Source organism: Crocodylus porosus, unplaced genomic scaffold, assembly GCF_001723895.1.
Source record: "Crocodylus porosus isolate Cpor-Errol unplaced genomic scaffold, CroPor_comp1, whole genome shotgun sequence".
NCBI classification, from domain to species: Eukaryota; Metazoa; Chordata; order Crocodylia; family Crocodylidae; genus Crocodylus; species Crocodylus porosus.
Window position 1 is genome coordinate 19858893 of NW_017728925.1, and position 18365 is coordinate 19877257.

General features: G+C 40.6%; 1 protein-coding gene across 2 annotated transcripts in view; it reads left to right on the plus strand.

Annotated features, from left to right (window-relative positions):
- RALGPS1 (Ral GEF with PH domain and SH3 binding motif 1) overlaps window positions 1-18365 on the plus strand; it is a 210599-nt gene that overhangs the window by 24920 nt on the left and 167314 nt on the right. For both annotated transcript variants that reach the window (XM_019541064.1, XM_019541066.1), the window contains exons 4-6: window positions 1330-1437; window positions 3249-3299; window positions 16326-16409. In XM_019541064.1, the coding sequence (XP_019396609.1) occupies window positions 1330-1437; window positions 3249-3299; window positions 16326-16409 (243 nt within the window). The remainder of the gene's footprint in view (window positions 1-1329; window positions 1438-3248; window positions 3300-16325; window positions 16410-18365) is intronic.

An 18365-nucleotide genomic window follows, 5' to 3' on the forward strand; every position in this document is an offset into this window, starting at 1 on the left:
AATGCCAATGTGGGTAAACTATAAAACAAGTCTAGTCTAGTGACATAGGGTATACATGGAGGACTACTGTGTTTCAAGCTGAAAGATATAGATGGGACTTGAGTCTGCAGTGTTAGAAACCTTAATGCTATTATTATGTCTGCCTAAAATGACCTTTTAAACCTGCTCTTGTCATTCAAGGAAAGTGGAGCAAATATTTGATTGCCTTCTAAGGTAGTAGAGTTGGGCGATGCCCTATAACAGCATTTGTGAAAGGCACAAAAATATAAATACCAGTCATTGAAAGATGGGGTCAAAACTTCTGGTTTTCCAGCTCATCCAAATGACCCGTCTCTAGACAACTGAAATATGGAATTTTATACTTGTGAACATGTACCATCTAAAATAAAAAATTAATAGAATGGGACCATTACTTTTTTTGTGTAAGCTTATTGCTAGTGATGAATTGCAGGAAGGAACAAGCTCACTAGGTGGAGTAGACAGAACTGTTGCAGAGCTTTGAAATCAAGAATGTGAAGATTAAATGCTGATGTAGTGGGTGACAGTGTAGGCATTCAGAAATCGGTTCATCTGTCAAGCATTGTAGGCTAGGCATTGGCATTGTAGCCCAAGCATTGAGCTGAGAGGTGAATGACAGATGATCAGGACATAAATAAGTACTGGGGTTGCATTTAGGTTGGGACAAGTTTTGGATTGTCAATAGGCTATTACTCATGTAAAATTTAGTTTTTGGTTTCTTTGGGATGGTTTAGAGAGGGCTGATCCAGCCTCAGGCAAGGGCTTGGACTAGATGTGACCTCTGGAGGTCCTTTCCAGCCCTACTTCTCTATGACTCTAAAGCAGCAGCAATGTTTGGACATGACACTTCTCCCCTTTTTCCCGCATTTCTAGGTTTCCAAGTTAAAGGTGTCCCATTGATTGTGAACTCAGAAGTCCCAGATGATTTCTCTTTATTTGACATGGTTTTTGCCTAATTTGCTAATTTTAAATTTTTTTATGGTAAAAACTTTATGCAACTTGCATTCTTTTACAAAAAAGGTGTCCTAGTCTCTCCCCCCCTGCATTTTAGAACTAAATGCCAGTACTGATTAGCCTTCATTTAATACAAGTACAGAAAAAATATGCAGCTGATATTCATGAGCCACATTAGACTAAATATGTTCAAGGAACAGATTTTCAGTAAAACGCGACAGTTCTTTATGAAGTCTATCTGCCGGACAGTTCTTATAAAAGTTATTTTTATGCATTGGTATAATTCTCTTTTTGTTTTCATTGACATCTATACTTTTTCCAGATAACCCTCCTATATATTTTTTTTTCTTTTTGAAGGGTAGTAGCAGCTCTGACTCTCTGGAGGGACGGAGCTCGGACTATGCCAATAAAAGCTATGATGCAGTTGTATTTGACGTATTGAAAGTAACTCCTGAGGAGTTTGCTGTAAGTAAAAATGTTATTTCTGAATTTATTCTTGTGGAATATTTGAGACTAGCAGGGTATAAAAATAGCATAAAACATTTATTTTTTCTGTCTTAGAATAAGACCTTTTAAGCAAGTCAACTTTCAGCACTCTGAGGCAAGTTTCTGACCATATACATTTTGAGCCAAAAGCTTCAACATTGAAGTATTCATCACTGAGCTGATTCAGCATTTGGGGATTTTGAGGTTTAAGAGAAACTACAAAGTTGTTTGGATTTCCTCCAAAATTTTATACTGGTTTTTAAGATGCTGATGAATGTCCACAGTCTTTTAGGATATGACAGTCGGTGAGGCAGACACAGCCGTCCTGACTAGCCTTTTCTTACGTGAACATCTACCAGCACTGTTTTCCACTTTCCTACAGAAGCAGTTATTTCTCAAAAACAAGGGATGAAGACTTGCTAGGCAAAGGGCATCAGGTCATATACCCTCACTGTCAGTTCTTGGTACCAGACTGAAAGCAAAAGTTCTGTGCTAGTAAGGGCCCAATATGGCTCTTGTATTGTTTGGCTGCTTGCTTCAGATTTAAACTGCGTATTTAACGATGTCTGCCAGAAAACATGAAGGTGAAAGAGCGAGGGGTAGTGAAATGGACTCCAAATTTGCATAATTGTTCCAAGCCCCGTGAACAGTGTGGCAGGACAGCGTTAATTAATTTCACCATTTTTTCCATGCTAGCAAAACTCCATCTGTTTTGGTAATTTCAGTAGAAGAATATTCTGATGGTCACAAGTCTTCTCACCCAGATGTCTTAAAAAATATTACAAGGTTTCTTCCTTCTGCCTTACCACCAAATGAGATGTCATCCACAACTATGAATAAAAGTTCAACAACAAAAGTGGAAAGGGCCTCTGTGGGATTTGCAAAGATGCCTAAAGCAAATCCCATTTATTAAATGCAATTTTTTTTAAAGCATGGGGCAGGAAAACTTTTAAAACTAAAACACAAAACCTCTTAGCTTGAAGCATTCTCTGATGCCCTCTTATGCTCTGCTCATACTGCTTTACTCGAATACTGTGATCTACAGGACTGGTGGCAACTGAAATATCTCTGCTGGTTCTGATCCCAGCAGAGAACTAGATAATTATATCTTTACTATAATTAATAATAGCCAGTAAGTTACAGATGACTTTTTCACTACATTGACTTCAAGCATGTACTATTCCCTTTGTTAAGTATTTCAAGTAACTTGAATTAATATAATTCAACTGAGAAAGCTATCAAAGCAAGCCCAGAGGGTCTGGTCTGATTGTTGGCAGTAGTGTGTGAAATAAACACATGGCATTGTAAGTCAATGGAGGCTAGAATTGCTGTGTTACAGTTAGATTCCCAGGGAAATGGAGTGCAACCAAGTAAAGGTCATTTCCTAAAGTTGAGCAATTTCTTTTAAAAACATAAAATGTAAAGCAGCATGAGAGAGGAAATTTCTCGTACTGGTGAGTTCTTGCCAGTAGAGAAAATAGGCATTGGCCTTGGATAATGGCCATTACAAGATGCAAATGAACCCTTTGTGGGCAAAACTTCTCAGTAAGAAGCATTGCAGAGAGCAGTAACCTGCTGACACTGGGGCTGACCAGCTGTTGGTTTTCAGGGAAGGACAGAATATCACCAAAAAACTTCTCTGATTATGCAGTGAATCTGCTCAAGGGGAAAGTGTTGGCCAAATGCATGAGTTGGACCTTCTGGAAGGCTGCACCCACCAGTAACAAGCAGATGGAAAAATGTAATAGTTTTCTTTTTACCCTAAATGATTTTTAATCTTACTGTTGCAGAGCCAGATTACATTAATGGATATGCCAGTATTTAAAGCTATACAGCCAGAGGTATGTTTTCTTAATCTAACTGTTAATGTATGTGGTGTGTTGGGGTATAATGGACTGATCAGATAGATAATTTGTTGCCTTCAAATGTGAATGAAGACATTAATCTTGTGAATGTACATAAACACTTGAACAATAGTTCTTGGGCCTGCACATTCTTGATGCCTCTTAACATAACCAGAATAGACCAGGGAGGTAGATGACACTTACATTCAAAGTCTTTCACTTCAGTTTCTTAAGCTCATGCTTAAAGACACCCACACACATGAGCAGAGCTTAGCTTCTTTTCATGATGCATTCCAAATCTCGTTCTGGAAGATCAGACAAGCATGCTGACTTTCCTGCACAGCTGTCAGCTTTTCTGTTGAAGGCTTTGGCAGTCTAGGGAAACCTGGTAGACCCTGCCCTTGAGGACCCTTGAAAAAACAAGGTTTTGTTACGAGGTTCTCATGGTAAATTAGAGTTCAGTTCCTCTGAAAACTCTAGACATGGTACTGGTAAGAAATGTCTGCTGAAGTGCAAGCCACTCGTGCTGAATTCATGTGACATTTGTTTGACATTCACTCTGTCTGGTGGATCTCTCTGCAGACAGGAGAGGGTCTGTTCTGGTTCTGTTGATACAACTTTTTTCTCTTGTATCTGCTATTTAGTTGTCAGCAGTGTGCTGTGATGATAGGACCTAGAAAAATGATGTTAAGTCAGGCACTCATTCTACTCTGTGCACACAGAGGCATAGCTAGCAAGTATGGTAAAGCCCCACTGGGAGATTGTGTTGGGAGGGTGAGGATTAATCTCACCTGCCCCAGGAAGTTCCCCATTGCCACTGGCATGGAGCCACTGCCATTGCTATTATACTTGAGGTGCAGAGCTGGTGCAGTACCATGAAATAGAAGTATTTTTACAGAAGTTAGGCTTGGGAGAAAGATCTTGCAACATCTCTGTAGGAAATCTCCCTTCTTTTGACTTTTTGCGAGTTTGATTGGCAAGGAAGACAAACCCAGTTGACATGTAGGCAACAAGGAGCCAGTCCAACAGCTTGGAGAGCTCCATGCAGCTGGTAAGTCTGTTGTGGTGGCAAGGGAGGGAAGGGACAGATCAATGCCTCTCCCCACCAGTGAGGGAGGGAGTGGGACTGCGGCAAGCACTGCCTGAGCAGGGCAGGCACAGGACAGAGCTGTGCGCCGGGGGTGGGGGTGGCAGCTCCTGCTGCTCTGTGCAACCTGGGAGGGCGGGGGTGAGGCATGTGCCCCCAGATCTGCACTAGTGGGATGGGTTGCAATTGCAGGCTGGGGCCAGGACTGCGCCAGGCTCTTCCTGGCATGGGGTGGGGGGCAGGGTTTGGGCCAGGGTTGCACTTGGAGTGGGCAGCAGTGGCTCTGGGAGGGAGCTACCAGGTGGCTATGGTAACCCTCCTCCCAGCACTGCCACTGCCACCCACCCTGAACACAGCCCAATGCAGCTCCGGTCCAGCCTGCCCCACTCCATGTAGATCCAGGGGCGTGCAGCCCCCCATCCCCTCCTGGGGTGCACACAGCAGCAGGAGCTGTGCAGCCCCTCCTCCCCAGTGCCACCCAGATGATCCATGGCTCTGTCCCCCGCTCTGCCACAAATGGGCAGCACCAGCCCCTGCCCCACTCCTCCCTCACCACAGGGACCTTGATCTGCCCCCCCATCTCTTCCCTCCCCTCATCCCCTTCCACCACAACAGACTTACCAGCTGCACACGGTTGTCCATGCTGTACTGGAAGTTGGATCGGCTTCAGCTAATGTGCCTCCTTAAAAATCAGATACTGGTATCCACCCCAAAAATCTGTATCAGTGCACCCCTAGAAGTTTGTGCATTAATAGTTGGCAAATGTTGACCTTCTTTAAATACATTTTAATTGCTTAATATGCTGGGATACCTATGCACCTACTAATCAAAACTTCCTTTTGAGTTTCTAAAAATTACATAATAATTTTCTAATATAATAGTATATTCCATTTGGTAATTTGATGTTATACCTTTTTCCAACAGACAGAGGTAACTGACCCCTGAGCTAAGTGTTTGGATAGCCCAAGCACAGGTGGTGGCGATGCACCAAAAAAATATGCACGTTATTTTTGGAAGGCAGAACATGGAGAAAAAGATATTTCCAGAGTCATGGCTGACAGTATGACATGGAGTTAGTGCTCCTGGGATCATAGAGTGTCCAGAAAGTGTGGCTCCCAGTGGACAGTATGGTGAGGTAGCAGGAACTCCCCAGTATGGCAGACTGTCTCCTGGGATGCCACACTTCCTGGACACTGGGAGGACTCTTACAATGGCAGTAGCAAGACGGTTACTTCTTTGCTTTAAATAGTACTTTGTATAAGTACCTGTAAATAAGGCGTATGATGTGGAAAAAGCACTTTTTCAGGATACTGCCAGCAGCTCACTTTCTGCTACATGCACAAGCATACAATACTTAGCCAATAGCTACATCTGAAAGAGAGTCAACACAGGACTGTGCTTCTTCAGCTTTCTAAACCAAACACAAGTGGCAAGCAACTCTCTTGACAGCCACATGGCATGAACAGTATTTCGAGGCATGCATCTTTGAGCAAAGAAAATAGCTTACTTGCTTAATACACTCACCCCAATTTGGGGTGCGTAGGAGGGATGTTTTTGGCAGGACTAGATGCATGTTGTATGTGAGAAAACATGGCATAGATTGGAGACTTTAAGATGATCAGCATCCTGAAGCTGAAAACGCCTATGAGCACTAGGAAAGACTGCAAAGAAAGAGTTAAGAATCTGAATAACAATTTGATGGGGCATAAGCAAACTTCACTAAGTGTCCAAAAATCCCAATTCTGTAATTGCATAGGAAAGCTTGATTGGCTAAAAGAACATCCTAGTTAGGAAAGGTAATAAAAGGGGCAATACATGAAAATGTATAACAAGTGGAAAATGAGGGCGATTTGATAACAGTGACTATAAATCAGCAGTCATTAAATTCAGGTAAATGTTAAAAGAAGTGTGAAGATGTAAAATCTACATCTAGTAAAGTTAAACCCACCATGGTCAAATAGTTATGTTGAAAACATTTTAAAATTAACTAAAGAGCATTCTGAGCATTGATGTTGCTATTTAACAGTATTGGGATACTGGTGGAGTCCCAGACATTAGTCTTTTTCCAGTTGTAAAACAAACCAGTTAGATTAACGTTGATCCCAGATAAAATCATGTAAAGACAAAAGCAGGATACAGTTAGTAACCATTACTGAATAAAGGATGGCATGTAGTGCCAGTAAAGCAAGGTTACTGGAAAATAGGGTCTTTGGAGTCTTGATTAGCATTCCTGATGAGTTCTTCAGTTTGCTTGGCACAGGTAACTGGCTAGAAGGAAGGCTCAGTTAAAGCATCGGAATAAGCACTGCCTGACTTTCTGGTTAAAAAACGAGAGAGGTCCTGCAGTTCGTAGCCTAATACCTTTCACTTTCTCAAACAACGATTGTTGTTAACAAAGTTTGCAGATGACTGGAAAGTTAATACACTGGCAAATAAGGATGGTCACTTCTAGTGAGCTGCCTGGTTTGCACTACAAACTATGCTTCCTTGAATACTATGCATTTTAATACAGCTAAATACTAGATCATACATCTAGGAACCAAGAAGATAGGTTATGCTTAAGCGGGGGCACTGTATTCTGGAAAGAGGTCACTTGAAAAAGAATTTCAGGTTATGGTAGATAAGCAGCTAACATGAACTTTGGCATGGTTGAGAAAGTGAGTGTAATCACTGGAGCCATAGAACTAGGTAGGTGTTACTGCTGCATACAGAATTAATGAGACCATTACTGGAATATTTCCAGTTCTGGACTCCACACTTCAAAAATATGACGACAGATTGGAAAGTATACAACAGAAAACCATGCGAATGACTTAAGTCCTGGAAGTCTTGACAGCAAAATATTGAAGAAATGCAGTCTATTTAGCTTAAAGAAAAGTTTGAGGTGATTTTGTTCATGATCTGTAAGTATTTATAGAGGGAAAGGAGAAAATGAGAACTCACAACTGCAGAGAATTATTTTTAAAGAAATCCCTTTTATCACTTTTTAGAAAATAGAAAAGATTGTGTTAGCTGTCCTTTTTGAGGGTAACAGAAAAAGCATATTCAAATGTTCCAGAGATGCTGTTGGAGACTGATCCCTTTTTTGAAAGAAAAAACTAAATGAGCATGCATAGAAGGGTAGAGAAAAGAACAGCACATACAGAAAATGCGCCTTCTGATTCTATGAATTCCATTAATTGCTTATAGCTCATTGATCTGCCTAAACTTTTGAAGCCCTTAGATTTTGCATGACTTCAAGGGTATTTACTAACACCTCCATCACATACCTATACATCTGTGAGTCTGTAAATGGTAGATGTTTTTCCTTTTTCAGTTTCATAGTGGCTTACTCTGCGTCAGGTTATGGAGTGTGAAAGTGGTATGACCTGAGAGAGGAAATATTATTAAAAGTGGCTAATAGGGTGTATTTTAGCAATATTATTTGGATATACACTTAATTGAGTGAGAATTATTTAAATGGTCTGTTTTGCCACTTATGTCTATATACTGTCAGCTGATTAGGACCTCATTCACAAGTGTAATACTCATTGAGTTTTAAATTTGTGTGACAGATGACAGAAAATGGAAATGTGGTTTGACTTTTTTTTTTTTTTTAAAAAACAAAAATGGTTTGATTCAGTCCTGTTTTGGAAGCCAAAATAGCTTCTGAAAACACTGAACTTCTAGGAAGTCATGTAGACGATGAGTAAAGGTTTGGCAGGGTGAAAGGAAAATGGACGTTTGCAAACATCACACTATAGCTGCCCTGTTCCCTGCTGATTATAATAAGTGACTAATTTTATCAAGACTTGGCCCATTAATGCAGGCACAGCTTGGCAATATAATTGCTCTCAGCTGTGTTTAACTTAAAAAGTATATGAAATTAATACATTAGATTCTTGGTCCCATTAGGGCTGTAACAGATAACTTTGCTAAGGGTGAGAATTGACTACACACTGTTATAATATCACTCTGGCTTGTATAGTCTTTGGAGAAGACTTGTAGTTTGGTGTTTAAACAATCTATCTGTATTTTCCCCCAATTCCCCTGGTACTGTTTTAAATGTGTGCTGAAAAAAATCATCTTTCTAATATGCTAAGACTGTCTTTGCCATTAATGTCAAAAGCAACTTTCTCTGTTCGAAAGTGTCAACATTGCACATATTGTAATAACATCTAGATGTCTGGGACTAGGCATAGCACCTATAAATGTTCTTGAGAGTTTTGTGTTTTTAATTTCAAGTTTTTAAAAATAAGAACATATTCATAACTCTCCGATTTCTGCATATGCAAATTGTCCTGTTTTGTTGTTATGGGCAGGATGGAAATACGTTATAGTAAATATGTAAAGGGAAAAATTGAGATTAATTATTAAAACTATTTAGTTGGTCTAATAAAAGATATCACATTTACCCAAAGAACCTTGTCTGTGTATGTCCTTAGACCATCCCTGGGTGCAATGCATGTGCAGCCAACAGGCCCTGCCTGCACCCTGGGGACATGCTCTGTTGCCCAGTATCGAAGTAGGCAGGCACTCCTGTATCGGACACATCCCAGTTTACTGACATAGCTCCATCTGGAGCTCGCAGCACTCTTCTGTTCTGGAGGCAGTGGTTATGGATGACTAAGAATGCTTCCCCTTCAGACGTGGCCTGAGCAAATGAATAAAACACTGCTACAGCTGCTGATGGAATAGGCAGGAACAGCCAAGGATCCAATAGCATTCATTAACTCATGTCCAAAGATAATCCTAGCATCTAACCAAGCAGTTGATGTTGGACAGTGTTCTTCAGAGAGCTCTAAAACCAAACTGGTTCCAGTAACTCCAGAGGAAAGTGTTTAAACGCATTCTCTGTCCAAGTAGAAGCAAAGATGAGCCATGGCCCAGGAATGTGATGGGCTTACTTGAAACAGTAACAGGCTTCCCCTCTTCATGTCAAACCTCACAACAGAGATGAGAGCTAATTTGTTCAGACTCGAGTACCTGTGTCAGCAGTCGGTTGTTTGGCTGTTATTCTCTGTTAATACTTATAGATAGTTTAACAAAAATTAATGACTGTGTGAGGATGGCTTTCAACTAAACAAACCTTCCCTTCTTCTGGGAGATTTGCAGACTTGTTTCACACATTTAAAAAGTCACTGGTTGCTAGCCATTACCATGCTTGCTTTGTATTCTCAGAGTGGGAAGGGCAGTGGAGTCTTGTGACTACTGTGTGTGCTGTTAGCAAATGAGGCTGTTAGGTATGTTTAATGATGACAACTGCATTGTGCTTGTCACTAGAAAAAATAATGACAATCTTTTCTTAGCAGTAAGTCTGCAGGAAAGCAATATATTGCAGTTTAATAATTGAGCAGGAATTTGAGCTGTGTTTTTTTTTTTGTTTGTTTTTTGTTTTTTTTTTTTAAAGATTTCCAAAAGTAAGTTAGAGATCCTGGATTTAAAAAAAAAAAATCAGCCTGAAGTGATTGCATTACAGCGGAATTTAAATTTTCTGTATATGAATTTATGTAATAGAAAGGTCGTCTTCTTTTTTTTATATTATTTAATTTACTGGTGCTAGCAGACACTTCTGATTAAAAATAAATAAATTTATATGTAATTTTCAAAGCACTGGCTGTCAAGCTAAGTCCATGAAGAAGCTTAAGATCTAGAAAATGTAAACATCAGACACCAGATCACCAGTTCATAAATGCATATGGATTTTTTTTTTAGTTGCATAAAGGCAGAATTTTGTTTCAAATTCTAATTAGAAACAACAAGATGGCTATATGCATTAAACTCTGAAAATGTATTAAGAGACAGAAATAACAAATGGCACTGTAAATAAAGCTTCCCAATTTTAAACTTTCATCTGTTTCTGGATGTGTCAGAAGTACTCCAAAGTTTCAATCTTCATACAGTGAAAGTGAATGAGACCAAGCTAACCCAACAGTTGCACTTTGTGCATGACAGGTGGTGTGATTGTGGAATCGGAGACTAGTGCCCAGCTGTGCCCTTTCCACTGGCCAGCACAAGGGGAGCCTGGGATCAGGATCCCAGGAGATGGAAGGCTGCATGCCTGCAACTCAGCATGCCCTGGTGCAGTCCTGACAATTAGCTGATTCTCAGAGTCAGCCTTGGGATTGCGCTTCGGCCAGTTCAGGGCCCCCAGGGCTGGGACCATCAGTCAGCTCATAGTCAGCCCTGGCCCTGGGGAGCCCCAGACATGCCACATATTCACTTATGGTGCCATGCAAACCAGCCATAAAAATGTTCTATGTTGTATGTGGAACACTTTTATGGTTAGTTTACCATTTCAGGGCACCTGAAATTGGGTGCACATGTAGCACCCCTGCCAATTAGGCTGCGATCAATGCCTTAATTAAGGCATAAATGTAATGTGTAAAGAGGCCCTATGTATTGCCATGAAATAGGGTTTTCTCTTGAATCAGGGCCTAGATTTGCTGCTGTGACTTTTTTCTCTCTGACTGGTGCCTGTGACCACTTATGAATCTGAAATGGAAACAGTACTTTTTGGACATGCCAACACCAAGTGTTGTCTTACTGCCAGAGTTCTTTCCTGCTTACTCAAGGGGAGTTGTTGGGCTCTTCAGAGCTCAGCAGGGATCTGGGCTTTCTACTCACCATGGGAAAACATGGATTTTTTTCTCCTTTTAAAGCAGAAGCAGAAAAATGTGGGAACTGTGGGTTTCCCTGTACAGGCTGGCAGAGTTCCAGCCTGTAGCGGACCACTTGGGCTGGGGGGAGCAGGCACAGGGGAAACCACATGTGTGGCAGGCAGGCAGCGGTGGTGGAGATTAGCTCCCTGCAGGTATGTCTGAGGGGTGGGGCACAGGCAATTTCAAAATATATAGGTATTTAGAATTTATTTTATTATAATGATTGAGGCACTGCTAGGCTTTCAAATTGCTTTAAAATTGTAAATACATCAATAAAACATTGGGTTCAGTTGATACCTATTGATAGTGACGTTTCATTTTAATTGCAGAGAAATGTAGATTTTGAGGTTTTAATCAGATAATTTGGGATTTTTTTATCAGAGAATTTTCAATTTTAAACAGAGAAAACCAGGATCTGTGCATCATTTCTCACGTACACAGGAAGTTGCAGTACAGTGTATTGCCACAAGAGAATGAGAGGGTGTCTCATGATGCTCTAATGTAATTTTTGTGCATGCACATACCCCCCTGCTTACTAGGCTCATGTTGTCACCCAGCTTAATCTTTAGAAGGATAATTGGGGTGGCGGGTCTTTCTCTTTCTGATTTTAATTAGTTATTTTTTGAGAAATTGGTTTTAGCACTTTAGCAAAATAAAATCCCAAGTTTTAAATATTTGAACATCCTTTAAAGGTGTTGCCTGCTGTCTTTTTTTTCCACTTGCTCATTAAGCTATAATTTAAAACGTGTTTGCATAGTACTGTGGTAACAGCGTGGAAAGAAAGTATATGGCCACATTTCATTGCATTTGCACAGAGATGTAGACTTTTACGTTGGTTTCATATGGCCATATATGAGCCATATTGTTGCTGAGGGTAAAAGTTCTGTTCAAAGTACACAGTATTTCTATTTTACATTCTAACTTTTTTCCTTTGTACTCTCACTAAGATGCGTTTATATTTATGTCTTTACCTCGGCAGCTCTCAGCCTTTTCAGACTCAAGGCACTTCTTATGAGACTTGAAGCAGCCCTCAGAAAATATCAGCTCTTGGCTTTCATTTGTTTTTTTGACTATGGAAAAATAACAGCAGTTTGTCTGTTGCAAAGAACTTGGACCATGACTGGTCAGAATATTTTTAATACAGTTGATTCCTGTTTGAAATCTCTGGGTTTAATTTGTGAATCATGTTTGCCCACCTAACAATGTTAACATTGCATGGCAGTTGCCCCTGAGATCCTTTCAACCACCCCAAGGTGCTGCTGGTACCCAGCTGAGAATCACTGCTCTAACATGGCAAAAAAATCATCTTTATTTTTGAGCGTATGGAAATGGAGTGTGATTTAGCAATGTAGCAAAAAAAAACCCCAAACAACTTGGTAAATAAATGCTACCTCATTTGTGCTTAAAATCTGCTCTTCAATTAAAAGCTCAAACTTGGTCTAAGTTAAACCCATTCAAATTAATTTGTGAAGGGTTTTCCTTCGTTAGTGGCCAACAGTTTCTCTTTACCTGTAATTTTTCCCCATGTTCTGTTAAATGCAACTTTTGCTGTCTCCCACAGCAGAACTTTTTTCCATGTGATCGTATAAATTCCAACTCTTAAACCAGACATCTGCCAGTCACGTGGAGAATGTGTATGCCTTCACAGGTGTGAATTAGCAGCAGCAGCAGAAGCCTTACATGTTGGAGGCTTCTGTCATGGAGGGTGAAATAGAGACTTGGAAGTGTTTTCCGTGCTGTTCACCAGTAACATAACTAGGGCACTGACTTAGGAGGGGCACCAGACTTGTCCCTCCATAGGTGACTTGCAGGGGGTGAACGTGCCCCCCCCCCCCCCAACGGCCAACACTGATGCTGTCAGTAGGGCTGGTGCCCCCTGACAGGGCTGCTGCTGTCAGTGGCTTTTGTGGGTGCCCCCCCAGATTCAGGCGACACCAGTCACTCATGCATCCCCCCATTCCCGTGGAGTCCACACCCTAGCAGCATGAGCAGTCCCACAGTTGCTCCTCCAGTGGCAGTCAGTACATAGTGGTTGTGCTGCTGCTGCTGTTGCTTTACGAGCAAGAGCCGGGGCAGGCAGCAGGCAAGGACACCAAGCAAAGCTGTGTACCCCTGCCCCAACACTCTCCTGCAGGAGTGGCCCTGTTGTTATGCTCCTGCTGCTCTAACTTGAGCCTGCTTTTCTGGGGAAAAATAGTTCAGTTTTTCAAGGTGTGTAAAATGCTTTCTGGAGGCAGACACCTCTGGCTGATTCTGTTCTCCCTGCTGGCCTCTGCAGTGCATAACTCACATTTGGATACTTGCACAAAATGTTGTTTGAAAATCTGTGCCTGTAAAAATAGGAATGATTTAGAGTTGCTGTTCTGGAGAACGCATTTCCAGCATGTGCATATTCCCCATTTGCTAGATCTGAATAGAAAGGCTACATAGATATGTGGTAATTTGAGCCTGGAGAGAGTTGGGCTACATAGATATGTGGTAATTTGTAACTGGAGAGAGTTGGGCTGTCTAATATATTTGGAACGTCATGAAACAACTACTTAAAAATAGGTTTCTTTTCCCTTGTGAAATTGAACCCGTAGTTTATAATTTTGGATTTCTTTTAATGCATAACTGTTAGCTGTTTGTATGGCTAATTTAAGAAAAAGTAGTGGGGTGAGTCTCTGAACTGTCGTCCTCATCTAAAAGCTCTGTGAAGGCCCCTTGAATCCCAGGGGCATAGGAGGCAAAGCAAAGTGGATGCCGAGTGCAGGCCTCTTGTGGACAGCTGGCTCTGTGGACATTGGGGGCCAGGGCTAGCCCATCAAGTGACTGTCGTGAGGATATAGACTCGCTGTTATGAAGTACTGAGTGCCGTCTGTGCTTGCTGGTTTTACTGGGGGCTCAGAGTGCTCAGCCCGTGACAGTTTTATATCCAGGGCCTTTGCAAGATCCTGTAGTTTTGTGCTCCGATCCAGCAGAGAGGTGTGCTTGGTCAAGGAGGGCAGATGCTTCTTGTCTCATTTCCCCCTTTATGGACCTTGAAAGGAATTGGACGCAGCTTGGGGCACAGACTGGCTTTCTCTGTCACGGTCAACACAAAGCACATTTGTGGCAGTAAATAATGAACACAAATTATAAAAATGAAACTGTTACATAAGTGACAGTACTGAGAGCAGGGCCCTTCCAGCCCCTCCAACTTCTGTTTATGGGTTTTTGGGGGTTTTGTTGTTCTTTTTGGTTTTCTTTGTCAATTTGTTTGGATGTTCCCCAGTGTTGCAGTTTTATGTGCTTGATTCATTGAGTGCCTGAGTTGGGTGCCTGTAGGCACAGGAGTATTCCTGGCTGCTTTGCTTTTGCCACTGTGTACTTGTTGTCAAACTGTATAAGTACTGAAGCTTAAGTTTTACTTTCTAGCTTGAAAACAGCCTGGAGTCTAGAAAGGCAGTTGTATTTTATGATGTAATACGGTCTGCACGGTTGGTCTGTTGTTTAGGTGAAATACTGTTTTTTGCCATAAACTACTTAAGAACCTAGTTTAATACTGTTGTCTCCATTATCATGAATCGAGTTTTGTATAATCCTTATGTAAAGAACTGTATAGATGCCCTTGACTCCTTAAAATACAAAGGACTCTTTTCCTGTGTAGTGGAAATAACTTGGGTTATAATCTAAATGTATAGGGACTTAGTTCTGTTGCTGGGTTTGTGCACTGTAAGTGTGCATTTTGCACCTTGCTGGTTTTGAAGTACACTGCTTATAGGGAGAGGATTTACAATGCTCTTCCATGAACATGAATAAGCTGCCTACTACAAGTGGCTTCTGCAGTGCATCGACAGCTGTTTCTGATATTATGTACAAAGACAAATATCCCGGTGGTGTGAGGGAGGGAGCATGTTGAAATAAACACTTGTCTGTCTAGGTCTGTAGCTACTGCTGTAATTAAAAAGGTGGTGTGCTTAAAGTACTATTTGACTTTTTTAATTGGGTTTACCTTTTAATTATTAGATCTAAGCAATACATGGCAAAGTGAGCAATAATGCAAATAACAGTAATGTCCAATTATACTAATCTGTGTGAAAACATCTGACCAAAAATAAACAAAGCTTTCATGCATTAGTATTGTAATCTAACCCATGAGATTAGAAATTGTATAAATCCTCTTTTTTTCTTTGTGAGATGTTTTGAGGCATGATTTCAACAGAGAAAATAACTAGAGCTAAAATAAATTGGCTCGCTCTGTAACAACCAGTAACATGCTATCTCACCTGTGTGAACTATCTTTAAAGACAGAGACCACTGCATAGCTTCTTCAAAAAAGCACAAAACCTAGGTGTTCAACTGCTCACTAATCTGCTGCTATACAGCTCAACTCTGAAGTCAGATATATGGAAAATACAGTTCCATGCCAGAGTCACATCCAAGCAGACATGCCCTCAACCACTTAATACTGATTTTAAGTACTTTGTAGGTCAAGATAAAATGATGCACATATAAACTGCTGAGAGAACTAGGATGGCTATCTTGATCTGTGCTGCATCATTGATTTTTGCCTGCCACGGTTTCCTGTATTCCAGTATTCAGTTTGAGTGGCTTTGGGGGGGAGTTTGCTTTCCTGTTGATGTTGTTTGGGGTGAGAAGGGGGGTGTAACAGAGGCTGTGCATTCCTCTTAGTTTAACATAGAAAGATAAAATGTTGAAAAACCAAAAGACCATAAACTGTAGCTTTTCAAAGTGTTGCTAAAATAAGACAATATACAATCTGTGCTGATCACTGTCTCTTATTATCTTCCTTTTTCAGCTATTAATAGACATTGTCTTCACCACTCCAGTCTGGCAACTTCACAAACAAGCTAAGCTTTTAGAAGGCAGGGTAAAGATGCACCATATAGACCAACTCAGTCAGAGATGCTTAACTTTCCCGAGCAAAAGCTGATGAAGTCCATTTGATCATTTCAGAGATGCATCTGATGAAATGAGTTCTTGCTCATGAAAGCTTATGCATCTCTAATTCAGTCAATCTGTAAGGTGCATGTCTACACTGCCTTCTGTCTGACTTCTGATTAACATGGCTAACTACCTCTATACACTTTCAGTGGTGGGTAAAGGCATTTCCAAACCACTGGTACTATAATAAGAACCCAGTTGTGTTAAACTCCTGAGTCAGGAGTTTGGAGAAGAGAGGGTTAGGGTTAGGCTGAACAAGTTGGTATAGATATAACTAAATATTTAGAACACCATATCACAAAAGGACACTTACTTTTATCTGCCCCATAACAAATCTTAAACAGTGAAATATTTCGATATTTTCTCCAGGAACTAGCAAGCTGTGGATGGAATAAGAAAGAGAAACACATCCTCGCCCCTAATATTGTTGCCTTTACCAGAAGGTTTAACCAGGTAAATAATCTATTTAAATTCACTGAACAAATGCTGTCTGCCAATATGCAAGGATTGAATTTGTTACTTTACAAATATAGATATATGGGTCACATCTGAATCCTATTAACACATTTGCCTTGATAGATGAGCAATCAGAAAGTAATTAGAACAACATTTTTCTTGAGAGTTATGGGCTTTAAAACAGACTAGTCTGGGTGTAGCACATGATATATTGATTGCAATTGCCTTGTACTTTTTTTAAGTTAAGGCCAAATGTAAACTGTAAATGACATTGATTGGAAAAATAATCCTTGTTTGTTAGTTTTGGTTTGGCCACCACTTTTAATGTCATGTACTGTATTTGTTTTATCTAAGTTATTTATTTGTTTAATAGATGTGAAAGTAGTCTGCTGGGTACCAAAAAGTTATTTTTCTTTCTGATAAAGAATATTTGATTATATTCCAGTTCAACAACCTGCTCTTAAACAGCAGGTTTTCTGCCAGACCCTAAGATTTTCTAGGATGCTGATATAATCCTCATTACACACAGAAACAAAGTTAGTTTGGCAAAATTGTTTTGTTTTGGTCTCTTTTTTTTTTTGTTTTAGTCTACTTTGTGGACAGCTTTGTGTGTTCAGGAATTGTGTGTGCTTTTAAAAAGCTGCCAGCAGTTCTTTTTTTTAGCTAGTTAGCATGCCATTTGAACTCATTCTTACACTAGTCCATGGAAAAAATGTGCTGTAGAACAACTGTAATGGCAAGAATGCAGCCTTTAATAATTGGGGAAAAAAAGGAACAGGCTTATTTCTCTAAATATTGTGGTTGTTATCCTTACTGAACATGTTGCAGTGTACCTGTATAATTTTTAGTTATTGCCTGATATAATAAGGTCCCTGATTTGAAATATGTTAAAAACATGTTAATTTTTCCATTTAAGTTAATAGGGCTCCCTTCCTTTCATGTACTTAATTAGAAGTAATCTTAAAAACTTTGCCAAATTAAGCCCAAGATATTTAAAATTACAGCTTTATTTTCTTTAATTTCTTTAAAGTTTTCTGGACTTCAGAAGTTCTTGACAGCCCTTATTGATAAATATAGAAATACCATGATCTGTTGTGGTAGTTTTATCAGGTAAAGCTGACATCGCTATTTCTTATGCTTCCTGAAAATTCTTGTTATAAAATTGTGTTTTCAACTCTTTATAAAATTGCCAGATTGTAATTGCTTGTGTTCATATTTTTCATGCTGGATATCTGCCACAGGCTGAATATATTTTTGAAGAATTTCAGCCAAAACAGTTCAGCCATTTCCAAGAATGAGGTTAAAGAAAAATAGTATTTTGCCCATTAAAATTTTTCTTACAGCTGTTTCACTGAGTGGTTGTAGCACCCCTATGCTTTGGAGCAGGGACTTGAAATTTGGCAGGGAAAGTGGCCCTTGTGACAGGGATGCATCCTGCAGTTCCATGAAAATCCTTTCACGTTTGGCCAGTTTTTAAGTCTTTAAAAATCTATTTGCATAGGCCCAGTTGAGGCTTCAGAGACTGTAGCTATATGTTCCAAGGAGGTTCCGTTCTCACTGAGCAAGTCCCAGCTCCTCAGTTTCTCTGTGCACCTGAGCTCGCTGGCACCACCCCTGCAAAAGCTGAGCATTCTCCAGCCCAGGCCAGAGAGTGGCAGTGACAATGTCCCTGCTGATGCAGCTGCTGATTTTTAGCAATTTTGGGTTAGGCCAGATGCTGGAGTTGAGCACGCAGAACACTGCCTCCCCCTGCACTCCTGTGGTCCCGAGGAGGGCCGCTCCCGAGCATCCACCACCCACGTGCTTCCGCTCACAGGCACCAAACCAAGTACTACTACTGTGAACGTGCACCAGGCTACAGAATGTAGCAGGCGTTGGGACTTGCCTGCTCTGTTACATAGACAGGCTTTCCAGGGTTGTCCTTCTGTCACTGCCAAGCACGCTGGAGCAGAG